Source organism: Ascaphus truei, chromosome 3, assembly GCF_040206685.1.
Source record: "Ascaphus truei isolate aAscTru1 chromosome 3, aAscTru1.hap1, whole genome shotgun sequence".
Taxonomy (NCBI): domain Eukaryota; kingdom Metazoa; phylum Chordata; class Amphibia; order Anura; family Ascaphidae; genus Ascaphus; species Ascaphus truei.
The window spans coordinates 372,865,525-372,888,002 of record NC_134485.1 but is presented as its reverse complement, the minus strand read 5'-3'; the positions used below and the strand labels follow the sequence as shown (position 1 = coordinate 372,888,002).

At 43.5% G+C, this 22,478-nt stretch overlaps 1 protein-coding gene across 1 annotated transcript in view; it reads left to right on the top strand.

Moving 5' to 3' along the window:
- The first annotated feature begins 765 nt into the window (after positions 1-765).
- WASF3 (WASP family member 3) overlaps positions 766-22,478 on the top strand; it is a 57,376-nt gene continuing 35,663 nt past the window's right edge. The window contains exons 1-3 of the mRNA XM_075593192.1: positions 766-1,030; positions 12,803-12,946; positions 18,154-18,296. Of these exons, the coding sequence (XP_075449307.1) occupies positions 18,164-18,296 (133 nt within the window). The 5' untranslated portion in view covers positions 766-1,030; positions 12,803-12,946; positions 18,154-18,163. The remainder of the gene's footprint in view (positions 1,031-12,802; positions 12,947-18,153; positions 18,297-22,478) is intronic.

Below are 22,478 nucleotides of genomic sequence, written 5' to 3'. Positions count from 1 at the left end.
CACTCAGTTCAGTTGAGTGCAAATAGCCGCACGGTAGAAAATAAAATGGAAAAAATAAACATCCCTGCCAGGAATGGAACCCTGGTCCACTATGCGAATGGCCTGCAGCATAACCACTGAGCTATAAGACTTTCTGATTTTTCCTGGTGAATAAAGGCATAGAAACCTGTTCATAACAGCTCGGCTATTCGCACTCAGTTAAGTTCTACTGAGTGCGAATAGCCGTAAGGGGACAAGGGTTCGATTCCAGGCTGGGATGTTTACTGAGTGCGAATAGCCGTGCGGCTATTTGCACTCAACTGTGAATATCCACTGCCGTTGATTGGAGGGGGTAGTAGATTTAATATGGGTACTTTCCTGATAACAGGAATATGGCTCCGGATAACAGGAAAGTACCGAAAAATGTATAGGAAATTAAAAATATATATAGAATTGCATGGGGGCTGGTAAAGGGAACAATGCTTTTTTGGGGTCACACATTCAGAAGGGTTAAGGTATATTTATGTGATTTTTTTTAAATTAAAAAGACAATATTCTTTGAAGCTGAAGTGTGAGTTTTGGTTTGTCTGTCTAGCACAACAGCTCCGGGAATCTCTGGGAACAAATGGATCAAAACCGCTAATCCTCATGCTATAAAAACACACAATGTTATGACGCACGTCAACTCCGACCCTTGCCAGCCATTGGCTTGTACCACACTCTCATCATCCATTCATTGGTTGCGACAACTGCCAATCAAACGCAATGGGCGGTCTCGTGTGGGAACGGAGAGCCGCTGATCATCGAGATGCTCTTATTGGCTAGAGGGTGATGGAGCTACGTCACGGAGCCCGTGTGTCCCTCCCCCTTTTTGCCTTCGGAGAGAGGCCAGTTTGCCCTTTGGAAAGTGATGGAGACCGGGATTAGAGGCGCGCGGTGAGTGCCGGTGACGCGGGGTCGCGCGGGCAGAAGGACCGTAACCGCCGCCGCAGAGAAGAGGACGGAGCGGCGGAGGAGCGGGCGCCACAGGAGAGCGGTGTGTGTGCACACTGTATGTACCTGCTCGCCGGTCCATCTCCTCGGGTCGCGTCTCCATTCATCCCCCCCGAGAAGGTTTTGGCTGGGGATGTGGCTGCTGCTGGTCCTCCCAAACCTGTGGTTAGTAGCCGCCGGTGTCTTTTCTGTAGAGACCACTACTGGTCCAAACCTACCACAGACTTCAGCAGCACCCCATCCCCTTCCAACAAATACTGCAATCATTGTTCCACTCTATTGTTGTATGTTTAATCCTCGATACTACTACCACCCCCCACCCCCTCCCTCATTTTTCCAGCCTGACAGTTGTGAGCAGGGCTGTAATGACCATATCTATCAAGCACACCAAGGTATACCCATAGTGTAAGAAGTCACGTCCTAGACCGTTTAATGACTTAAAATACAAATGCATGCACCTTCATCCCTGACAATGATGTCGCCCTCCCTTATATTTATTTACCCCTGATGAAGGTGCATGCGGCACCGACATGTTGGGTGCATGTATTTGTATTTTAAGTTATTACACTGACTGACTTTGACTGTAGTTTTATACTTGGGTGTGCCTGACAGATTTGGTGTTATATGGTCGTGCTACATTGGCCAGGGTAGTGTTGTCTTTGGCACCCTGCTACATTTCATTGAGTTCTTGATGTAATTCCAGACCATTATCTTGTCCGTCTCCTCAGTGTTATTGGATGTGTGTTTTATAAAGGGCTGTAAATAGAAATACATTTCCCTCTTATCCCACACCCACTAACTAAAAGATGGGCAGACAACACATTACAAAGGCAAACCTCAGTCTACCTTCTCACAAGCAACATGGCATCACTTTGGGATTGGGAACTTTCCAGCTTCTTGGGGTAATGGTATTGTGCATATTGCATTTTGCCCAGTACCACAACCTGGTTGATCCCCCTCCCCCCATTGCAATGAATTGCTGACCACTGTGGTATCAAAGGGGTTACGCTCCACCGCACTCCTCTATCCTCTGTGTCCTTGTGAATTGTAATATCCCTTTTCTATAAACAAACCAGGCATTGGTGGAGCAAGTGTTGCCCACGCTGTATAGTGACTGATGGCTTTGGTCTTTCAACCAGCTGCCTGTAGTCTGTGTTCTTGTGGATCAGTGTTTCGCAACCCCCCCACCCCCCCTTTTTTTTTCTTTCTAAAGGGCACCCCTGTTGAGATTAACCAAATGAATGGGGTACCCAATGATTTTATCAATTGTCACATTTATTTAAGTTCCAATAAAAGTGGGTAGAAACTGAAAAGAAATATTTCGTGACAATATCATTTTACAGCAAAAATGAGTTTGTAAATATAGTTATAAATTTGTAAATGTCATAATAGAAAAACTGAATTTTACCACCTTAAATTAAACGCATTCATTTTTCTGAGCAATACATTGACTTGCTGCCAGTGGGGCAGTAAAACACTGCAGCATTCGGGTTCATACACTAAAATATGTCCCTAGTGTTTCCAAAGTTTTCCTTTCACTTTATTCTGGATCACCCCTGGGTGACATGGCACCCTGCTTGAGAAAAACTGTTAATGGCATGCATGCTGAGGTTTGCATGGTTGTCATGAAGGAGTCATGTGACTGATCCATAGCCAAGTGCAAATCTGTGAAGGAGAGGCCAGTGTCACGCTTAACCCCCCCTCTGGCAGTGATGGGGTTAACTCGTTCAGCACCAGGGAAGCCAGCAGGAGATTGTATTGGTTGCTGGCAGCTATGGTATTAAAAGGGTTTAACACAGCTTGGTATGTGCAAAAGTATTTGCAGACCTAGCCGATTGCCTGTATAATATATGGATGTGGAGCAGGTGCAGTCAATGGTTTAAGCATTGATTCATCCAACAGAGAATCATTTGCCGCTACAACCTCAAACAAATCATGGGAATGGCAAACATGAGACCACAGATAAATCATGCTATAGACTAGCCTGTCGCCCAGGAAGGAATTGGGGACACTGTAAATATTTGACAACTTAAGATAATTACATTCAGATTTAACATGTTACTTGTGTGCAAATGTAGTGTTAACATTGAGCCTTAGTTTAACTTTTGTGGAGACTTGAGGTTAAATATTTATGTATGAAGTTGCTTCTTGAATTTGTAAATGCGTGGCTCCTTGCGTGTCCTTGAGACTGCGATTTATACAGAGGAACTACAATACGTTCGCATCTGTGACGTCACGCGCGACTGCAGGGGAGACAAGGCTGACCTGTGTTCTTTGATTGGACGGCTGCGTCACGTAACGCGGCCGTGGCAACCAGAAAACAAATTTGGAAAACTCTTCAACTGTCTCCCGCATTGCAGTAGCAAGTGGTGCGACAGTCGCGGTCGGTATAAGCACTTTGCGGGGATGCATACTCTTTGTTTTGGCGCGGCGTCTCTCCGGGCGCCGCCGCACACATTTGTTTGTATAATCACTGCCTAAGGTTGTACATTTGCCAGGTGAAGTTAAAAAATAAATAACTTTGAGTAGTGATTTTCTCAATTCCATGAGGAACAAAATCTGTTGGAGAAATGGGTTTAGAAATGTTTGCATATAGTATACCGTATTACCTTCTAATTATTACATTTATACTTTTTTGTAATTTTTATTTGTAGTATGAAAAGTGTGATTTTAATAAATTCTTCGTTTGGGACATGTTTTTTTTTTTTTTTTAGAAGTCGTTTATCACCAGTGTTAGAAGTATATATTTTGTTAGATTAATTATTTTACCTTATACAGTATCTTCTTGTCATCTGTGGAGCAAAGTTACAGTATGTGAAATGACATTGAGGTCTGTGATACGTGGAACTTCATGTACCATGAACTTCACCAAAGTGCAACATGGCAGCTCCTGTTTAATTTTTTTTTTACTTTGTTCATAAATTTAGTAAGCTTTTAATATATCGAGCAATATAACTCGTTCATGTGAGTTTTTTATGATGGATGTGGATCTTTCATTTTATCTTTGCCTCACAATGTGGTACCCACATAATAGACACTCCCTCTTTTCTGCTTCTAATATTTCAAGCTCTAAAAGCTGTTTTTCTTAAACTAGCCTATGCAAACAAAGCTATCCCAGCTTCTTATGAAGACGCCTTGAATACATATATATAGATACAATTGGTATGGACTTAGAGTAAGGCTTGTTTTATAGTTCTTGCTGCTGCGTGTGCGGGCACGCAACCGGCGTTGCACGTGGCGTGCGTGTTTTTGTAGGCTGCAAGCGGTGACGTGCGCGGTTAGGTGACGTGAGTGACACAGATGTCACAGCGTTAGGCCGCGCTGTGATTGGTTCGCGGCGTGGCAGCAGCGCGAAAATACAATTTTTTCAAATTATTTCCCTGGTCTGCTGCGCCACCGCTCACGGCCGTGCGCGCGTGCGTCCCTAGTATAGAATTGTTTGGATAACACATTAAATTGTAATTGATGCGCATGGTAGAGCCCATGCGCGCACTATATTACACACCTAGGATAGATCACTTGTTTACATCAAATGTTACAGCAGCAAAAAGAAGTGACGCCTTCGTCCGGGGTTGTTGATGGCTGTAAGTAGTAGGGTAAAATATAATACTATAGCCACCCCTTAACTCTGTATATGCAAATGTGTCACTAGCACGCCGAAACCAGTCGCGCGTGAGGGCTCCGTTGTAGCAGCATGCTATTTTTAATGTATACAAATAGTTTTTATTTGATACTGATTCATGGGTCTACATTTACCTCTATTATTGAAAAGATTGCACTATAAATTTTGTATGGAAATGTCTTGCGCTAAAATATAATCTGATTAATATATCACATTACATTATATCTATCTAGGCCCAAGGAATACCTTCTATTTCTTTTTGCTGTAGTTTAATAATGAAAACAGATATATCTTTGAAAATTAAAAATTGCCGCTCAGTTGAGAAGCAAGGGGTCTCCAGAGCTGAACGCTGTAATTTGAGCTCCGGGACTCCCTGCTCCTTGAGATACTTGCATGTCAAAGTGTGGTATCTCTCTTCAGTGTAAAGGTCATGCGGTAGAAAGCTGCCATTTGGGTGCCTAGCCGGGGCTGCTGCAGGCCTCCTATAATTTTCAAGAACAGTGTGAAGCATATGAAGGAAATGAGTAGATTAGTGGAAAAAAAAACCAAATTAAAGTAAAACCAATAACTAAACTAAATAATTTGGTGGTGTCAATAAAAGAAGGGTGGGTAGTGTCGATAGTAATTGATCATTTTTCTCGACCTGTAGAAAATAGATTTACATTTTCTTGGTGCGTGTGTGTATGTGTATATCTATCTCTGTCGAACCAAGTAGGTTTCACCTTTTCTGCAGTCACCTAGTTTATACTTGTACAGTACTTTTTTACATTAACCATGTGTTTTGTTTATGCTGTTGGAACTTTTTTTCCTAAACTTGGATAGCAGTTTATACAGCTGAGTAAACAAAAGCATACCCCTGTTGCTTGACAAAGTGATTTGTCCAGATGCCTACCCAATCCTGTTGCTCTATTTACAGCATCCATTGACACTCCTCATATCTGAATTGATTGATCCTCTGTGCCCTGTTTTACACCCCTGTGTTCCTGCCTCTTCTCTATTTACCTATTTTGTTTCTCTTGTGTGTATTGGAAAGTTCCGACCCATGTTTCCCGTGAGCAGTTGTTACGGATCACCAAGTCTGAGTTTCATTCCACTTACACATTCTTGTACAAATTGACTGTACTCTTATATAAATGTTTCACATGAACATTTTCTAAATATTTATTTAAAGGTGCAGCTCAAGCTGTCGGTTTTTTTTTTAATGTTTTTTTTTCTACACACAAAGTGATTTTAGCTAGGTTGCTGATCGATCTGTTCTCCTGTAATCAATCACTGAAGATTCGGCTCGGGCTTCACTAAATGCATCCTGGGTCCTCTTCTGCTGCACTGACAGTCAAAGTTCTGTGAGGAAGATCATGTGACCAGGCAGGCACTAGATTCAATTGGTTCACTGCTAGAGAGGGCAGGGCTCAAAAAGGTGATGCTGTTTTAGAAGGGGAAAGGGATGGGACATTGTAAATGGTTGCTATAGGAGCAAAAATGCTTTGTACATTAGAATACATTAATGTCTTTAAAATTGTTTTTTTATTTATTTTTAAATGCTACTAGTATTTTCTGTAAAAAAAACACACGTAGGATATTGCTTGAACTGCAGCTTTATAGTATTTTAAAATTTAAGGTAACAAGTGTTTGGGTGGTGTTTACAAATATATAATTTGAAAAAATTGTATAATAATTTGATAGTGTATTTTTCGGTTTACGTTATTAAAGTTTTTTTTAATTTGATTTATAATAACTTTCTAGGGCACTTTTTGTGTGTGTGTGTGTATTATATATATTTTTTGTTTACCAAGCTTTAAAATTGAGTAGCGCAGAGAAATTGTAATGATTATTGCATAACTAGAAATTGACTTGCTTTAGAGAATATTTGACACCGGTCTGTGATGTGTGACCTGTGGATAAAAATGGTGCAAGTGTATCTATTTTTAAATGGGGTATTTTTGTTAAAATCTTACCTGCCTATATTTGGACTTTTTCTACCTCATGCTAAGCTATAATCAGACAATATTGATTTGAAGTCGGGTTTCTCTTCATATATTATTGTACTGTATTTACTCAAATTGTGAAAGACCTTAATTTGTTACTTAAAGATCAAACCCCCAAAAAGTTGTGGTGATTAAAAAAAAAGTGATACAAACTATCCACCGTACACTGCACAGCAAATAAAAATACCACTTGTGAGTACATTCACATGTCTGACAGGTCTGCAATCCTGCCTTTCCCCATTATCTCTTAGTTCCACTGCAGCCAGGGATTCTGGGTAATGACATGCAAATGAGCACACAGTATGCCCCTTATTGCTCTTGTCCATTTTAACAAGATCCCCTATAAGCTTATGCTTATTGTGACATTAGAGGGGAATATCATAATATTGCTGAAACATTTTTTTTTATTTGGGACCCTCTATCTTGGGAAAACACAAACTGAAAGCAAAAAAAATAATAATTTACTACTAGTTTTTGAAGAATGGACTACAAGTACATGACAATTTTGTGATGTATTTAGTTGTAGTTTATCTAGTCCTGTGGTTCTCATACAGTGGACACTGAAGAGATTAGTGATGGTGCCTTTAAAATACAGTAGTAGAACATGTTTTTTGGGGGGGAGGGGGGAGGAGGGGCGGGTTTAATCGGTTTGAAGCAGGGGGTCTCCGGTGCTCCGGGGACACCCTGCTTCCTGAGATATATACCTCCCATAAGGGGTGCCGGTAACTGCTTCACAGGTTTAAAGATCCCGGGCATAAGGCCAGTAGGATGCTGCAAGGGATGATGTCACTGCTTCCTATTGACATGGAAGCTTTAAATCCACCATTTCGATAGTCCCACATAGCTCAGCTCATGCTGCTCCCCCCACGGAAGTAAGTATCTTTTGGAAGTAGGGGGTCTCCGAAGCTGAAAGGAACACAGTTCGGGACAGGAGACCCCCTGCTTCAAACCTATTACTCCTATAGGGGAGAAAAAAAAAAGAAAAGCAGGATTGCTGCTATGAGATTTACGTAGTACAGCTATTCCTGGCAATCTGTATCTTTTTGTGTATTTTTTTTTTTAAGGGCTGACATTTATATCCAAGTCTAGTCTTTTGGTTATAATATCTGAATTTAAATGTAATACAAGTTAATTAGCAGAAGTAATCCTGTCCCTTTACACTGCATCACCAAATATGAAATATAATCTTGTTACATTTATAAATGTAGCATTAGTTTAATGTTTTTATTCGACATGTCTAAGAAAAGACATACAGTAGAACAGATAATCGATAATACATCTTTTATAACTATAGGGATTTACTAAATCAAATGACTGTCAGTCTGATTAATTTGTGGCATAACTATATATTACATATCTCCGTTGAATGAAATGTGTGTGTGGCGAGTTCATTATTTGTTGCCATTTTTGGAAGAGACGTGGGGACAGCAGGTGCAGGCTTTTGCAAGTATGTTTGTTAATACTATACAACTTTTGGCACTTGGTTTTGGTATGCCATGGAATCCGAGACCGAATCCATGTTCACAAAGGGAATTCACAATTACAATGTCTTTAGGAGAAAGCAAAGGAAAAAAGTATACAAATCCAGAATTATTTTAGACCTAAGGTTCTTATCACAATGCAGCTTTGTTCTTTATGCAGAGATATATATTTATTTTTGTGTGTAATATTTGATAATTTAACACATTTATTCGTTTTGCACAAGTATGCTGAAAGTTTACTTGTGTAAAACACGTGGAGTATTCATGTTTTCAGACAGAGTAGAACAGAACTTTCTTGCCTTTTGGCTTCTGTATCAGATTGCTCTCTTGACTGCATTTTGTGCATGTCAGCCTCAATGATTGTGTGTCTGTCCAGCTAATTTAAAACTTTGAATTTATTTACCTGCAATAGAGAGTAGCGTTTTGAATCAAAAGATTTCCCAAATTTAACAATAACCTGAAATTAGTTGGATATTACTTGGATCAGGGTGCAACATTTTTGGACGAAAGTGGGTTGAACTTAACTGATTTGTGCCCCGTGTACCAATTCTGGGCTTTATTACGTTACTGTCGGCTCGGAACATCCAAAAAGATTAGACCATTTATATTCTAGTGATGAAGGAAATGTGTGTTCTCTAGAGCAGCGTGTAATGATCGTCTCTAGTTCCGGTGAGCTGGTAATTTGTACTTGCTAAGTGTATTTGCTCAAAATTATGAGCAAGATAATTTTGGTATTTTGCGCTCCCCCCTTTCTTTTTATTTATTTATTTATTTATTTAACTATGGTTACCACAGACTGTACTTGGGGCTGGAGAGAAATTCATTTTAACTTCTCGGACACAATATTTAAATGATTTATCTTTTTAACGTAGCATCAGATTTTTTAAATAATAGCATTTGAATGGGCAGGAAACTCTCACTTAAAGCAGCAGTACAAGGTGCCGATTTTAATTTTTTTTATTTTATTTTCCATTTTAATATGTACATGAATACAATCCACACAATAAGTAATTAGCTACGTTGACAATCGATCCGTTCTCCTGCGATCGGTCGGCAAAGATTCAGCTCGAGGGTTTACTAAATGGCTGTCGGTGCAGCAGTAGAGGACCAAAGATGCAAAGTTCTGTGTGGATGATCGTGTGACCAGGCAGTCACTAGATAGAATTGGTGCACTGCTAGAGAGGGAGAAGGGCTCAAAAAGGGACGTGGCAGAGCCTGTTTCAGAAGAGGAAGGGGATGTGACTTTGTAAATGGTTGCTATAGAAACTAAAAAGGCAAAGTTGTTTAAAAAAAAAGTAACATGCTTTAAGTATTTTCTCATAGTACAGAAAAAAACATGTAGGATATTGCTTGGTCTGCAGCTTTAAAGGAAGGATTTAATTTTTTTTATAAATAAATAAAAAGTAATAAGCAGGGACTGTGTCTTTAAAATGGACATTTGACCAGTTACCTCCTACCAGCTTGCAGTGACTTATTTGCACATGGGTTACAATGTTTCGTCCTAATTTAATACGTTTTTATTTATTTTAAATGCTGGCATACAAGGTCTGACAGTAATTCTCTTTCAAAAAGGCCATCCAAGCTATGTATGTTTATGAAAAAGTAGGACTGAAGCAGGGCATTTTCTGAGCTTAACCCCATTAATATCAGCTCGGGGCTCCCTACTTCTAGAGACCCTTACCTCTGCCGGGGTGCAGAGAACAGCTCTGGCTGGGGTTCTCGTAATGGCGACTTAAATGTCACACGGGTCGTCCTCCCTTGCAGCTTCCTACTGACCTGCGTGACCGGGAGATTTAAACGGCACCGGGATACCAGCACCCCTTACAGAGGTAAGTATCTTCGTAAATTTACATCATTTTATTTCTAGAATTCCGGTATTCTGTGTGTGTGTATATAACTCCTAGGGTTCAAGTGATGATTCAACAAATAATCTGAAAGCTATTTCATGCAAAGTCTGATAAGCAAATAACATGAATAGCTCACTCTCAAGCAAAAAACATAAAGGTAGGGTGCTTACTGCACCAGCTATTAATGTGCACGTTAAACATGGTGGCACAAATTTTGTGTGTCGCATATAAAATACATTCTCAACATAATTTTAAAACGTGATGAAAATGTATATTTTACAGCAGTCTGAAAAGATTTCTGTAATACGTATGACTACTGTAGATAACAAGATGCACTGTGCATATGTTGTAGGAAACAGTATGTAATTTGTCTGTGTTGCTCACATGAAAATTACAGTTATTATGGCTTAAACATTGATGGCTCCAGATATTCTACATTATTCAGCACTGGAGGCTTTAAATGTGCTATTACTCGCAGAAAAGATTTGTGTGTGTGTGTGTGTTTATTTTGTATTTAATTTGTTTACCTCTATCACAGGTTCCTTTTTTAAATATGTTCTATTGTAAACAGTTGTAGTAGCACACATTCAAATATATACACACCTTATTTGGAAAAAAAAACCCATCCTGATACTCCAAACCCTAGTTTGTTTTAAAGATTTCAAATATTTCATAGTATTGAGTAGCAATTCCCACTGCTACAAATTGTTTTTGTCTTTTAAAGCTGCAGTTCAGGCAATATCCTGCATGTGTGTTTTTTTTATTTTTTTTAATAAATCAGTTCTGTACTGTGAGAAAATACTTGTTGCATTTTCTTATTTTTTTATTTTTTTTTAAACAACTTTGAAAGACAATTTTTGCTGTATTCTAATGTATCAAGCATTTTTGTTTCTACTGTCCCGGCCAAGCTTATTCTAAGGCTTGCCGGGTTTAAAGCGGGCTAACCGCGGGTCTTTTCTCCGTTTGAAACGCCGTCCGCAGCTAATGTTAAGCCGCGGAGGCAGCCGCTTTAGATTAAAGCTGGCCGCCACTGTATAGCAACCCTTTAGAAAGGCACAACCCCTTCCTTTTCTGTAACAGGCTCTGGCACACCCCTTTGTGAGTCCTGCCCCCTCCACAGCCGTGCACGAGCATGAGCCCAAATGTATCAGTCATTGCCTGGTCACATGAACTTCCCCACAGAACTGTCAGAGCAGCAGAAGAAAAGGAGTAGCTCAGAATTAATTAATTAAACCATATTCCATTGCATGTGTGTAGTTAATGTTAAATATTAACAACTCATTTAAAATCAAATCTGTATATATATCATACTGTAAACAATATGTATGTTTAATTTTGTGTGAATGTGTACAATTCAATGTGTGTGTTATTAAAATTAATAATGGCTTGTTCTTGTATAGCGCTGCTAGTTTTACATAGCACTTTACAGAGACATTTTGCAGGCACAGGGCCCTGCGGAGCTCAGGTGTGTATGATTATATCTATATCTATATCTATATACACACACATACACATGCGCGCACACATACACATGCGCGCGCGCACACATACACATGCGCGCGCGCACACATACACATGCGTGCACACATACACATGCGCGCGCGCGCGCACACATACACATGCGCGCGCGCGCACACATACACATGCGCGCGCGCGCGCACACATACACATGCGCGCGCACACATACACATGCGCGCGCGCGCACACATACACATGCGCGCGCACACATACACATGCGCGCGCACACATACACATGCGCGCGCGCACACATACACATGCGCGCGCGCGCGCGCACACATACACATGCGTGTGCGCGCGCGCACACATACGCATGCGCGCACGCGCGCGCACACATACGCATGCGCGCACGCTGTTAAATCCACTTGCCCGGGGCATGCAAATGTATAGGTTTGTCGAACACTGTATGTATATGTGTATATGTATATTTGTGTGTGTGTGTGTGTGTGTATATGATATATAGTGTGTGTATGTATGGATATATAGCGAAGGTCAGCAGCCGGCAGCGACAGAGGACAGCTGCCGGCGGCGGAGGGAGAGAAGGACGGCATCCGGCAGCGAAGCTCGGCAGAGGACAGCAGTTGGTGGCGGAGGGAGAAGAGGACCATGTGAATGGAGCATGAGCGGGATAGGAGGGCGGTAGGGAGGAGTTGCGCTGTAGCAGCGGCAGACACCGGAAGTCAGAGAATACTTCTGTCAGACCGCTGGGGTGCGCACATACGTGTGTGTGTGTGTGTGTGTGTGTGTATGTATATATATATATATATATATATGTATGCGCACGCACATATACCCGCACGCGCACATATACATACGCACACACACACACATATACATACGCACGCACACACATATACATACGCACGCACACATACATACACACCACCTCGCTGCCACCACTGCTCCGGGACACAATCCCCTCCCACCCCCACCCCCTTGCCGGCCGCGCAACCCCCCTCCATCTCCCGCCCAGGCAGGCAGGCAGCCACGTGATCGGGGCAGAAGGGGGACAAATCACCCGCTCCCCCCCCGGCGGCCGCGCAACCCCCCTCCATCTCCCGCCCGGGCAGGCAGCCACAGGGATCGGGGCAGAAGGGGGACACCACACACAGCAGCAGATCGGGAGCGAGCACACGTCACTGGGAGACTCATGAATATTCATGAGCTTCCACTGACAGAAGCAGATGAAATACATTCCCCATATTTAAAGATGTCGCCAAATTTCACCGATCAATATATGGAGAACGAATTGACTGGCAGCTATGCAGTTCTTTAGGTAATTAGAGATTGCCCACATGAAACTATTGAAGTAAAAAAATAAATAATAAAAATAAAGCTGCAGTTCAGTCTTTTTAAGAAAAAAAACTTTTTTTGCAGAAAGGGAATCGGGAAGTCCCTGCTCCGCTTTCCAAGCTTCACTCCCCAATAAGAAGCCACTACGTCGACTGAGCATGACAACACGGCTTCCTATTGGATGACCCTGGTGGCATCTTTGATTTTACTTTTAACTGAACAAAAAAGGTATGCACTGGGACGGGAAGTGGTCTTCTTTGTAAAATTTTTTTTTTTTCCAAATAAAAAAATTACTCTCGTTGTCTGTGTGGGAAGAGGGTCCCTCTTGCCTGCCGTGTGTGTGTCCTCGCCCTCTGTGTGTGGGGTCTCTCTCTCTTGCCCGCTGTGTGTGTCCCTCTCTCTCGCGCTCTGGGAGTGGGGGGTCTCTCTTGCCCTGTGTCTCTGTCTCTCGCCCTCTGTGTCTCTGTCTCTCGCCTTCTCTCGCCCTCTCTCTGTGTCTCTCTCTCTCGCCCTCTCTGTGTGTCTGTGTCTCTCTCTCTTGCCCCCTCTCTCTCGCCCTCTCTGTGTTGCCCTCTCTTGCCCTCGCCCTCTCTCTCGCCCTCTCTCTCGCAATGTGGCCACACTCTAATTATAGGTACTTTTAAAATAACATTTTATTTAACATATATACAAATACAACGTGAAAGGAATAATAAAATAACGGGGAGATGTGCAACAGCGGAGACTATCCTATGATTACACAGTTCCAATATTATACGGTGTATACACCGTCAGGAAAGTCTTGCACTGCTTGAGAGGTGGGCTAAAACCTGCTATAGAAATCAAAGGGTGCTTCAAAAATGATTACAAATGGCACGAAGAGTTTAATAATAATTAAAAAAAAAAAGTATTTAATACTACAGAACTGATTTAAAATTATTTTTTTTTTACTCTTTTTGTTTTTGTTGTTGTTTTTTTTAAACACACGTATGATTTCACATGTATTCCTGCTTTAATGTGCCCTGGGGTGCTTCAAGCCTTTAAGATTGAAGCTTGATACAGGGGACACTGTTCACAATCATTTGTGTGCAAATAAACCTTTTATTTGGTGTGCAGTCTCTTACCAGGTATGCACACACATTTCAGCTGTCTTGGCACATCTGAATTTCTGTCTTTTGTTTTTAATATAAAAAATAAATACATTCGTATAGCATCACCATTGGGGGCAAAGGAAAATGTTAGTCTCTTATATTCTGCTATATGTGAGGTAGATGCTGTAAACTAATCCTTTTTTTTTTTTTTAAACTGGGAAATAAACTAGAGAAATGGAGTGACTGACATGCTGAGTGACGGTGTGTATGCATGGGTTTAGTTTTTTTGGGGGGTGTGGTTTTGCACCAAATAGATCAGTCATATTCACTTTATTGCCATTATCTTTATCTTCTTTAAACCTATAGTAGTAAAATAATTCACTGAAACACCTTAAATGTCCATATTCACAAGGAAACCCTAAAAAAAATGAGACTGGATGGCCAATAAAATACAGAGTGTAAAATGAGGGTGGGGGTGGGAAGATGAACATTCAAGGAGGCAAATGTGGGCGGAACATGGCAACACTTGTATGATGCACATTTTTAGTGATACAGGTACCATTGTCCCAGTTTTTCATCAGGACATGTTGATATACCGTTAGATGTCTCCCCTCCCCCCCCCCAAAAAAATACAAAACAGATTAATGTAATTAGGAGAGAGAAGGAACTAAATATGTCTGAACACAATGAAACCGCTGTTCTAGATGCTGTGGAATATTCTACAGATATCATACTGAGCCATCTGGAATGCACTAAATGCTGCGTGAGCATCCATCTCCGTAAGAAGAGGATTAACATGTCAGCAGCTTCTTTTTCTAATACTTTAAGCTAGTTGCTGTTTGAGGGCGAACAAGTCAGCGGACATTTCTTATGTATAGGGATACTTTATAATTAGAATGGAAAGAGCAAAGGGGAAAAAACGCACTTTAATATAACATGGACATTTTATTTATGTTTATTGTATATCACTTTTATTTTAAATAGCATTTATTGTCTATTTTTTTTTAGCACTGCAATATTCTGCTCAAAATAGTTCCTCTCATTTGTAAATTAGTTATCTGTATTCATATATCTAATTGTGCTCTCCCATCTGCTGTTCACATTACTTTTTCACTCCTATTCTACATTTCACTATCTTTGTGTATGTAAAATGTTATTTATATAATGTCAACAGTGTACTTGGCACAACACAAAATTGCAATATAGGGAAAATAAGGTGCAAACAATTGGGAGAAGAGGAGTAAGTAAATAACATAAGCAGAGGAAGATCCTGAAAAAAGTCTTATAATCTGAGGCCGCGGACATAATACAGGTGCGCGACCAAGCGGCTGACGTCACGTGCGCCTGTGCTTGCCAAGATCCGCGGCCTGCAGTTTTGCGTGCCGGGGGGGGGGGGGCATGCACGGGACATCACGTGAGCGGTGCGCCCTTCTCAATTATTGGCTGAACCGTGAACGTGACGGGGCCGAACGGTACAAGTTTGTCTCGCCACTCATCAGTCACCTCGCCGCTCACGTGTGCGCACATTGGCCTCCATTGGTTTGTATTTGGCGCTAGCGAAGTTGCTCGTTCCGTAGCCACCACTATGCATGCAGCCTAAGTGGTAAATTGGGAGACTGGCAGAAGACCTGGAGTAAAAATGCATTTAGTAAAAGTGCAAATCAGGGTGGTCAAATATATCTGAAGTCAGTAGTGTAAGTCTAAATAATTTGATGTGATGCTTCTTTTAAGAAGTGCATTTTTAGCTGGTTGATTTTAATATTGAGTGGAAGAGGTCCATAGGTAGGGAGAGATGAGTGAAAAATGTTTAAGATATAAGAGGGCTGTAGAGTCAAAATGTGCGAAGTTGAGACACCCTTGGGTTGAGTGGAAGAGGCGAGTAGGGGTGAAATAAGAAATCCGATTTTGAGGTGGAGTTTAGATCCTTGAAATTCGGCTGGGAGGTTCACTAAATGCATCCTGGGTCCTCTTCTGCTGCACTGACAGCCAAAGTTCTGTGAGGAAGATCATGTGACCAGGCAGGCACTAGATTCAATTGGTTCACTGCTAGAGAGTGCAGGGCTCAAAAAGATGATGCTGTTTCAGAAGGTGAAGGGGATGTGACTTTGTAAATGGTTACTATAGGAACAAAAATGTCTGTTACATTAGAATACATTAAAAAGGGTCTTTAAAATGGTTTTATTTCTTTTTAAATGCTACAAGTATTTGCTCATAGTAGAGAACTGATATATTAATTTTTTTTTTTTAAAAAACACCAACATGTAGGATATTGCTTGGACTGCATCTTTAAGGGAGAGAGGTCTGAAGCACTGAGGCCAGATAAAACAATGGTGCAGTAATCAACACAGGAGAGTCAAAGGGCATGCAGCAGTGGATCAGGAAGGGGAGTATCTTTGAAATGTTGCAAAGCGGGAGGAAGAGCGGGAGTTTGAATGTAAACTCTAGGCAGCATAGATGCGGGGCTGAGTGGATAGTATTGTGGCTAAGTCCATACAGACTTCAGCCGTGTGGAGGCTGAGGGAAAGCGGGTGCTTTCCCTGGCCTTAGTTCACGGGCAAGTGACGTCACGGAGCTGGTTCGCCTTCATTGGGCGAACCGCTTACGTGACCGGCCCTGCGCTCTCGTGAGCGCTCAAACTAAATTTTTTTTGACTGCTACGCTTCCGCATGCCTGCGGAAGCGAACCCGAGCCCCTGCTAAAGCCGCTCTCATTGCGGCTGCAGGGGCTCACTGACAAGCGTCAGCGCGGGTCAGCGGATAAGCGCTGACCATGGACTCAGCCTAACTGTAATGGAGAAGCCAACAATGGGGTTTGGGAGGTAAGAAGGAACTCTATCTTACACATACAGGGGTTGAAGTCTGAGGCAACAAAGGGCCATCCAAGCAGAGAATGCTGCTGGTCAATATGTCATTTTTGACCGGACTGCAGATTTAAGAGCAGGTATTTTAGGACTATTATCATTCCCATTAATCATCCAGTAAATATTATTGCATAGTTTCACAAAATATGTAAAACTATCTATCTTTGAATTGTCATGAAGTACACTGGCACAGCCAATCATATAGATTGAAACAAAATTTAACACAAAATACATGTAAAAGAGGTGAATTAATATAATAATTAAAACGCGTGTGTGTGGTTTAAAAAATAATTTAAATAATAATATAATAGATGGGTAGTCTTCACATTGTAACCCTTGTGAGAATATAACAGCTTCATACATTTTTCTTCACTTCTGCTGTCTAACTTCCATCTTTCAAAAATAAATCCAAACACATTAGCAGGGGTGCGCAAACTGGGGGGCGCGGCGGTCACACAGGCCCCGCGCTGTTCCCCAAGGCATTCTAATTAAATGCCTTGAACCGCGCACGGCCTCTGTAAATTCCCTTACCTTGGCTTTGGGCGACCGTGGTGACGTTGTGTTGCCATGGCAAGGTAAGGGGGAAGAGCAGACTTAAAAGTTTGCGCACCCATGCATTACTGCATAAGTTTAAAGCAGTAAGGGGTCCTTTTGGAGCAATGGATGCTATTCTCTGCTCCAGGTGCACTGATTCCTGTCGAATGTAAATTTACTGTTTCTAGCGTAAAAAAAAATTAAAATAAGATGGCCTCCAAGGCCATCCAATAGGAAGCTGCAATTTCATGTGCCAGTGACATCCTAGATTCCTATTGGCTTTCCAGTAGTGAGGTTCAACCGGCAGCCATATTGATTCCAAGGCTGCAGCCATGGTGAAAGTGACGGTGCGTGCGACGCAAACAAATGGGCATACATCAATGAGGACGACCATAGAGTGCACCAGAGCGACGTAGCGGCCAATTTTTCATGTGACAAAATATTTGATATTGTTGCGTGACGTCCGGGTCACGTAAACGGTTCAGCCAATGAGGGCGAACCGCTCACGTGACGTCACGTCTCCTCCAGATCCCATAGGCCAGGGATCGCTCCAGCGACAGTCGCGTGTGATGCCACGCACTCCGTCGCACGCCTAGTATGGCCTCGGCCTAAAGCACATCTCTTGGTAACCAGGTTTCACTGGAGCGAAGTATCGATGGCTCAGATCCAGAAGTACCCCAGTTTTGATTATGGATCGGATAAGAGTTGGGGGGGGGGGGAGGAGGGTGTGGAGATTAAGTAGGGGAAATGTATGCTTTAACTTTGAAAACAACAAAAAAAATTTTTTTGGAAAAAGGTCATCTGAATTAAGATATTTAAAACAATGTTGCAGTAATCAATATGAGTAGAATGGCAGGCATCAGTAGTCACATTTTTTTTAACATTGTATTTCTAATTTGCACTTTCTGTGCTCTACACGTGCTATACTAATGATTTGATGATTTTAACAACTTTTTATTTTTTTATTGCAGTTACTGAGCAATGCCGTTGGTCAAGAGGAATATAGAACCCAGGCACCTTTGCCATGGGACATTACCAGATGGGATTACTGGTGAACTGGAATGTGTAACCAATACTACACTCGCAGCAATTATCCGACAGCTGAGTAGTCTAAGTAAATACACTCTGATGTACAAACAATATGTTTGTGAAACTAGAACAATAACCAGATTAATTCAAAGTAGACTTCTGATGTACAATATAATTTATTTATAATTGATTGTTTTTAAAGTGAGGCTGGTTGAACCAACAAATTGTTATTATGAGTTAGAATCTGATGAGAAAGCAAATTAAAACTGAACATTTCATTTTTCTTTAACTGTTACAGTGGGCACACGCTTGCACACACACAAATTAATGAGATTAATTAAGTTTTACAACTTTTCTACAGCACACACACTCGCTTACACACTTGCTTACACACACACACACACACACACACACACACACACACACACACACACACACACACACACACACACACACACACACACACACACACTTGGATCAGGTTTGAAGCAGTGTGTCTTTGGAGAAGAAGTGTTAATTTCAGCTCTATGGACCCCCTGCTTCTTGAGATACTTCTAAAGGTGCTGCCAACCGCAGTCCTGCCTGGGCACGGAAAATGTCATTCTTTGCGCTTCCTATTAGCCAGCGGGACCTTTTTAAACATATTTCAGATACCAGCATAACCTTCCAAGGTTAGCATCTTGGGAACGGGGTCCGTGGAGCTTAAATGAATGCGGTTCAGCTCCAGGGACCCCCTGATTCCAGCTTGGGTGGGAAAATATTTATTTATTTTCCTCGATGGGAAAGTTTTTTTTAATCTTGTGATCTGTGTATACCTCACCATAGTCTTTCCTCAAAAAAATGCTAATGATTATTATAGAATATTAGTTTGAGCCATCATTTTTACGATGCAATGCCTTCCATAACCAACATGCACAAATAGCAATCAAATGTTTAATGGGTTTAAATGATGGATACACACACACACACACACACACACACACACACACACAAACTTTTGAACATTTTTTTTAATTTATTTTTTAAATTAAGTTGGTGAATATGGTATGCTGAATCTTGGAGGTGCTTCACTTTTTTGTGCATTAAGACAACCTGTTCTGCAGGGAGTTTATAAAACAATGGTGTAGGATGCTAATGCCTAGTGCAGAATACCCAGTTGTCAATTGTCATTCATTCTAATCAAAGTCCCTGATGAACGGAAAAAAGTCCTAGCTTTTAACAGAATCAATTAAGTAAAAAAATTGCGTTGTGTGATAACTTTTTTTTTTCCACTTGAATTCAAACAATCTAAGGCCTCGTCCAGGTAGGGAACGGATGCGCTTGCGCTCCGGCGCTGTGCCCTGCTCAGCCGTGCTTTTCCTGGCCAGCTAGGTGCGCGTGCTTCTGGGGGCGCGGCCACAATGCCACGGAGCTGGTTCCCCCTCATTGGGTGAACCGCTCACGTGACGCGCTTGCGAACAGAAAAATCAATTTTGCTTGCTCGGCAAGCGGCTGAGCGCCGAGCAGGCGCGCCCACCCGCTTGCTGAGGCCACGTGCATTGTCGCAACAGGTCCAGCGTGAGCGCGCGCGCGCCCGCTCAGCACCACCCTGGACGAGGCTTAAGGTGCCCTGCAATGTAATCGCCTCCTTTTTTTCATTGACACCAGAGGTAGGGTGACCAGATTTTCAAATGTAAAAACCCCGGACACACTAAAAAATATTTAGAAAACAAATTAAATCAAATGGTGCCTCCCCTTTTTTGCATTTTTCTCTCTTCCCCCCCCCCCCCCATCCTCCCTCCACCATCCTCTATCCTCCCTGTCCCCCCCCACCATTATCTCCTTCTCACTCTTTGCCCATCCTCTCCTCCCTCTCCTCCCATCCTCTCCCCATCCTCCTCCCTCTCTCCCCCATTCTCTCTCGCCCCCTCTCCCCATCCTCTCTCACCTGACCCATCCTCTCTTCCTACCCTCCTCCATCCTTTCTCCCCCCCCTCCCTCCTCTCCATCTCCTCTCCTTTCTCCCCCACTCCCTCTCCATCCTCTCTCCCCCACTCCCTCTCCATCCTCTCCCACACCCTCCACCTCTCTCCCCCACACCAACTCCATCCTCACCTCCCCCACTCCCTCTCCATCCTCTCTCCCCACTCCCTCCTCCCCCCCTCCTCCCTCTCACTCCCCCCCTCTCCCTCCCCCTTCTCCTTCCTCTCCATCCTCTCTCTCCCCCTTCTCCCTCCTCTCTCCCCTTCTCCTCCTCTCCATCCTCTCTCCCCCTTCTCCCTCCTCTCTCCCCCTTCCCCTCCTCTCTTCCTCTCTCCCCCCTTCTCCCTCCTCTCTCCCCCTCTCCCTCCTCTCTCCCCCTTCTTCCTCCTCTCCCCCTTCTCCCTCCTCTCTCCCCCTTCTCCCTCCTCGCTCCTCTCTCCCCCTTCTCCCTCCTCTCTCCCCCTTCTCCCTCCCACTCTCCCCCTTCTCCCTCCACTCTCCCCCTTCTCCCTCCTCTCTCCCCCTTCTCCTCCTCTCTCCCCCTTCTCCCTCCTCTCTCCCCTCTCTCCCCCTTCTCCCTCCTATTTCCCCATCCCCACCCACTCCCTCTCCATCCCCCCTCCTCTCTCCCCATCGTCTCTCGTCCCTCTCCTCCATCGTCTCTCACCTGACCCATCCTCTCTTCCTACCCTCTTCCATATTCTCTCCCTCCCTCGCCATCCTCTCTCCCCCTCCTCCCTCCTCTCCATCCTCTCTCCCCCTCCTTCATCCTCTCTCCCCCTTCTTCACCCTCTCCATCCTCTCTCTTCACCCTCTCCATCCTCTCTCCCCCTTCTCACTCCATCCTCCCTCCCCCTCCTCCCTCCTCTTCATCCTCTCTCCCCCTCCTCCCTCCCTCGCCATCCTCTCTCCCCCCTCCTCCCTCCTCTCCATCCTCTCTCCCCCTCCTTCATCCTCTCTCCCCTTCTTCACCCTCTCCATCCTCTCTCTTCACCCTCTCCATCCTCTCTCCCCCTTCTCACTCCATCCTCCCTCCCCCTCCTCCCTCCTCTTCATCCTCCTCTCCCCATCCTCCATCCTCTCCCCCAGTCCCTCTCCATCCTCTCTCCCCCCACTCCCTCATCATCCTCTCTCCCCCCACTCCCTCACCATCCTCTCTCTCCCCCTCCTCTCTCTCTCCCCCTCCTCCCTCCTCTTTCCCCCTCCTCTTTCCCCCCTCCTCTTTCCCCCTCCTCCATCCTCTCCCCCCCTCCATCCTCTCCCCCCCACTCCCCTCTCCATCCTCTAACCCCCCACTCCCCTCTCCATCCTCTCCCCCCCACTCCCCTCTCCATCCTCTCCCCCCCACATTCCCTCTCCATCCTCTCTCCCCCCCACATTCCCTCTCCATCCTCTCCCCCCCACATTCCCTCTCCATCCTCTCCCCACACTCCCTCTCCATCCTCTCTCCTCCCTCTCCATCCTCTCCCCTCCCTCTCCATCCTTTCTCCTCCCTCCCCATCCTTTCTCCTCCCTCCCCATCCTTTCTCGTCCCGCTCCCCCATCTTCTCTCCCCCATCCTCTCTTCCTACCCCTCCTCCATCCTCTCCCCCCAGTCCCTCTCCATCCTCTCTCCCCCCCCACATTCCCTCTTCATCCTCTCCCCCCCACATTCCCTCTCCAGTCTCCATCCTCTATCCCCCCTCTCCTACATATATACACACAAACACTACACTATATACACACATACCAAAAATGCAACATTCGTTTAACACACAGATACCATATACACATTTAGATTCAGCATATACTGTACAAACATTAAATAAATATACAACATATACATGCACATAATGCACGAAACGCACATATGCATTACAAATACACACACCAGCACAAACACACTTACCAACACACACTCTTACCAAAGACACACACACACTTGCCAGCACAGATACACACACACACCAGCACAGATACACACACACTTTCCAGCACAGATACACACACACACACACACACTTTCCAGCACAGATACACACACACATTTCCAGCACAGATACACACACACACACACACACACCCTTTCCAGCACAGATACACACACACACACACACACACACACACACACACACACACACACACACACACACACACACACACACACCCTTTCCAGCACAGATACACACACACACACACACACACCCTTTCCAGCACAGATACACACACACACACACACACACTTTCCAGCACAGATACCCACACACACTTTCCAGCACAGATACACATACACACTTTCCAGCACAGATACACACACACACAGACA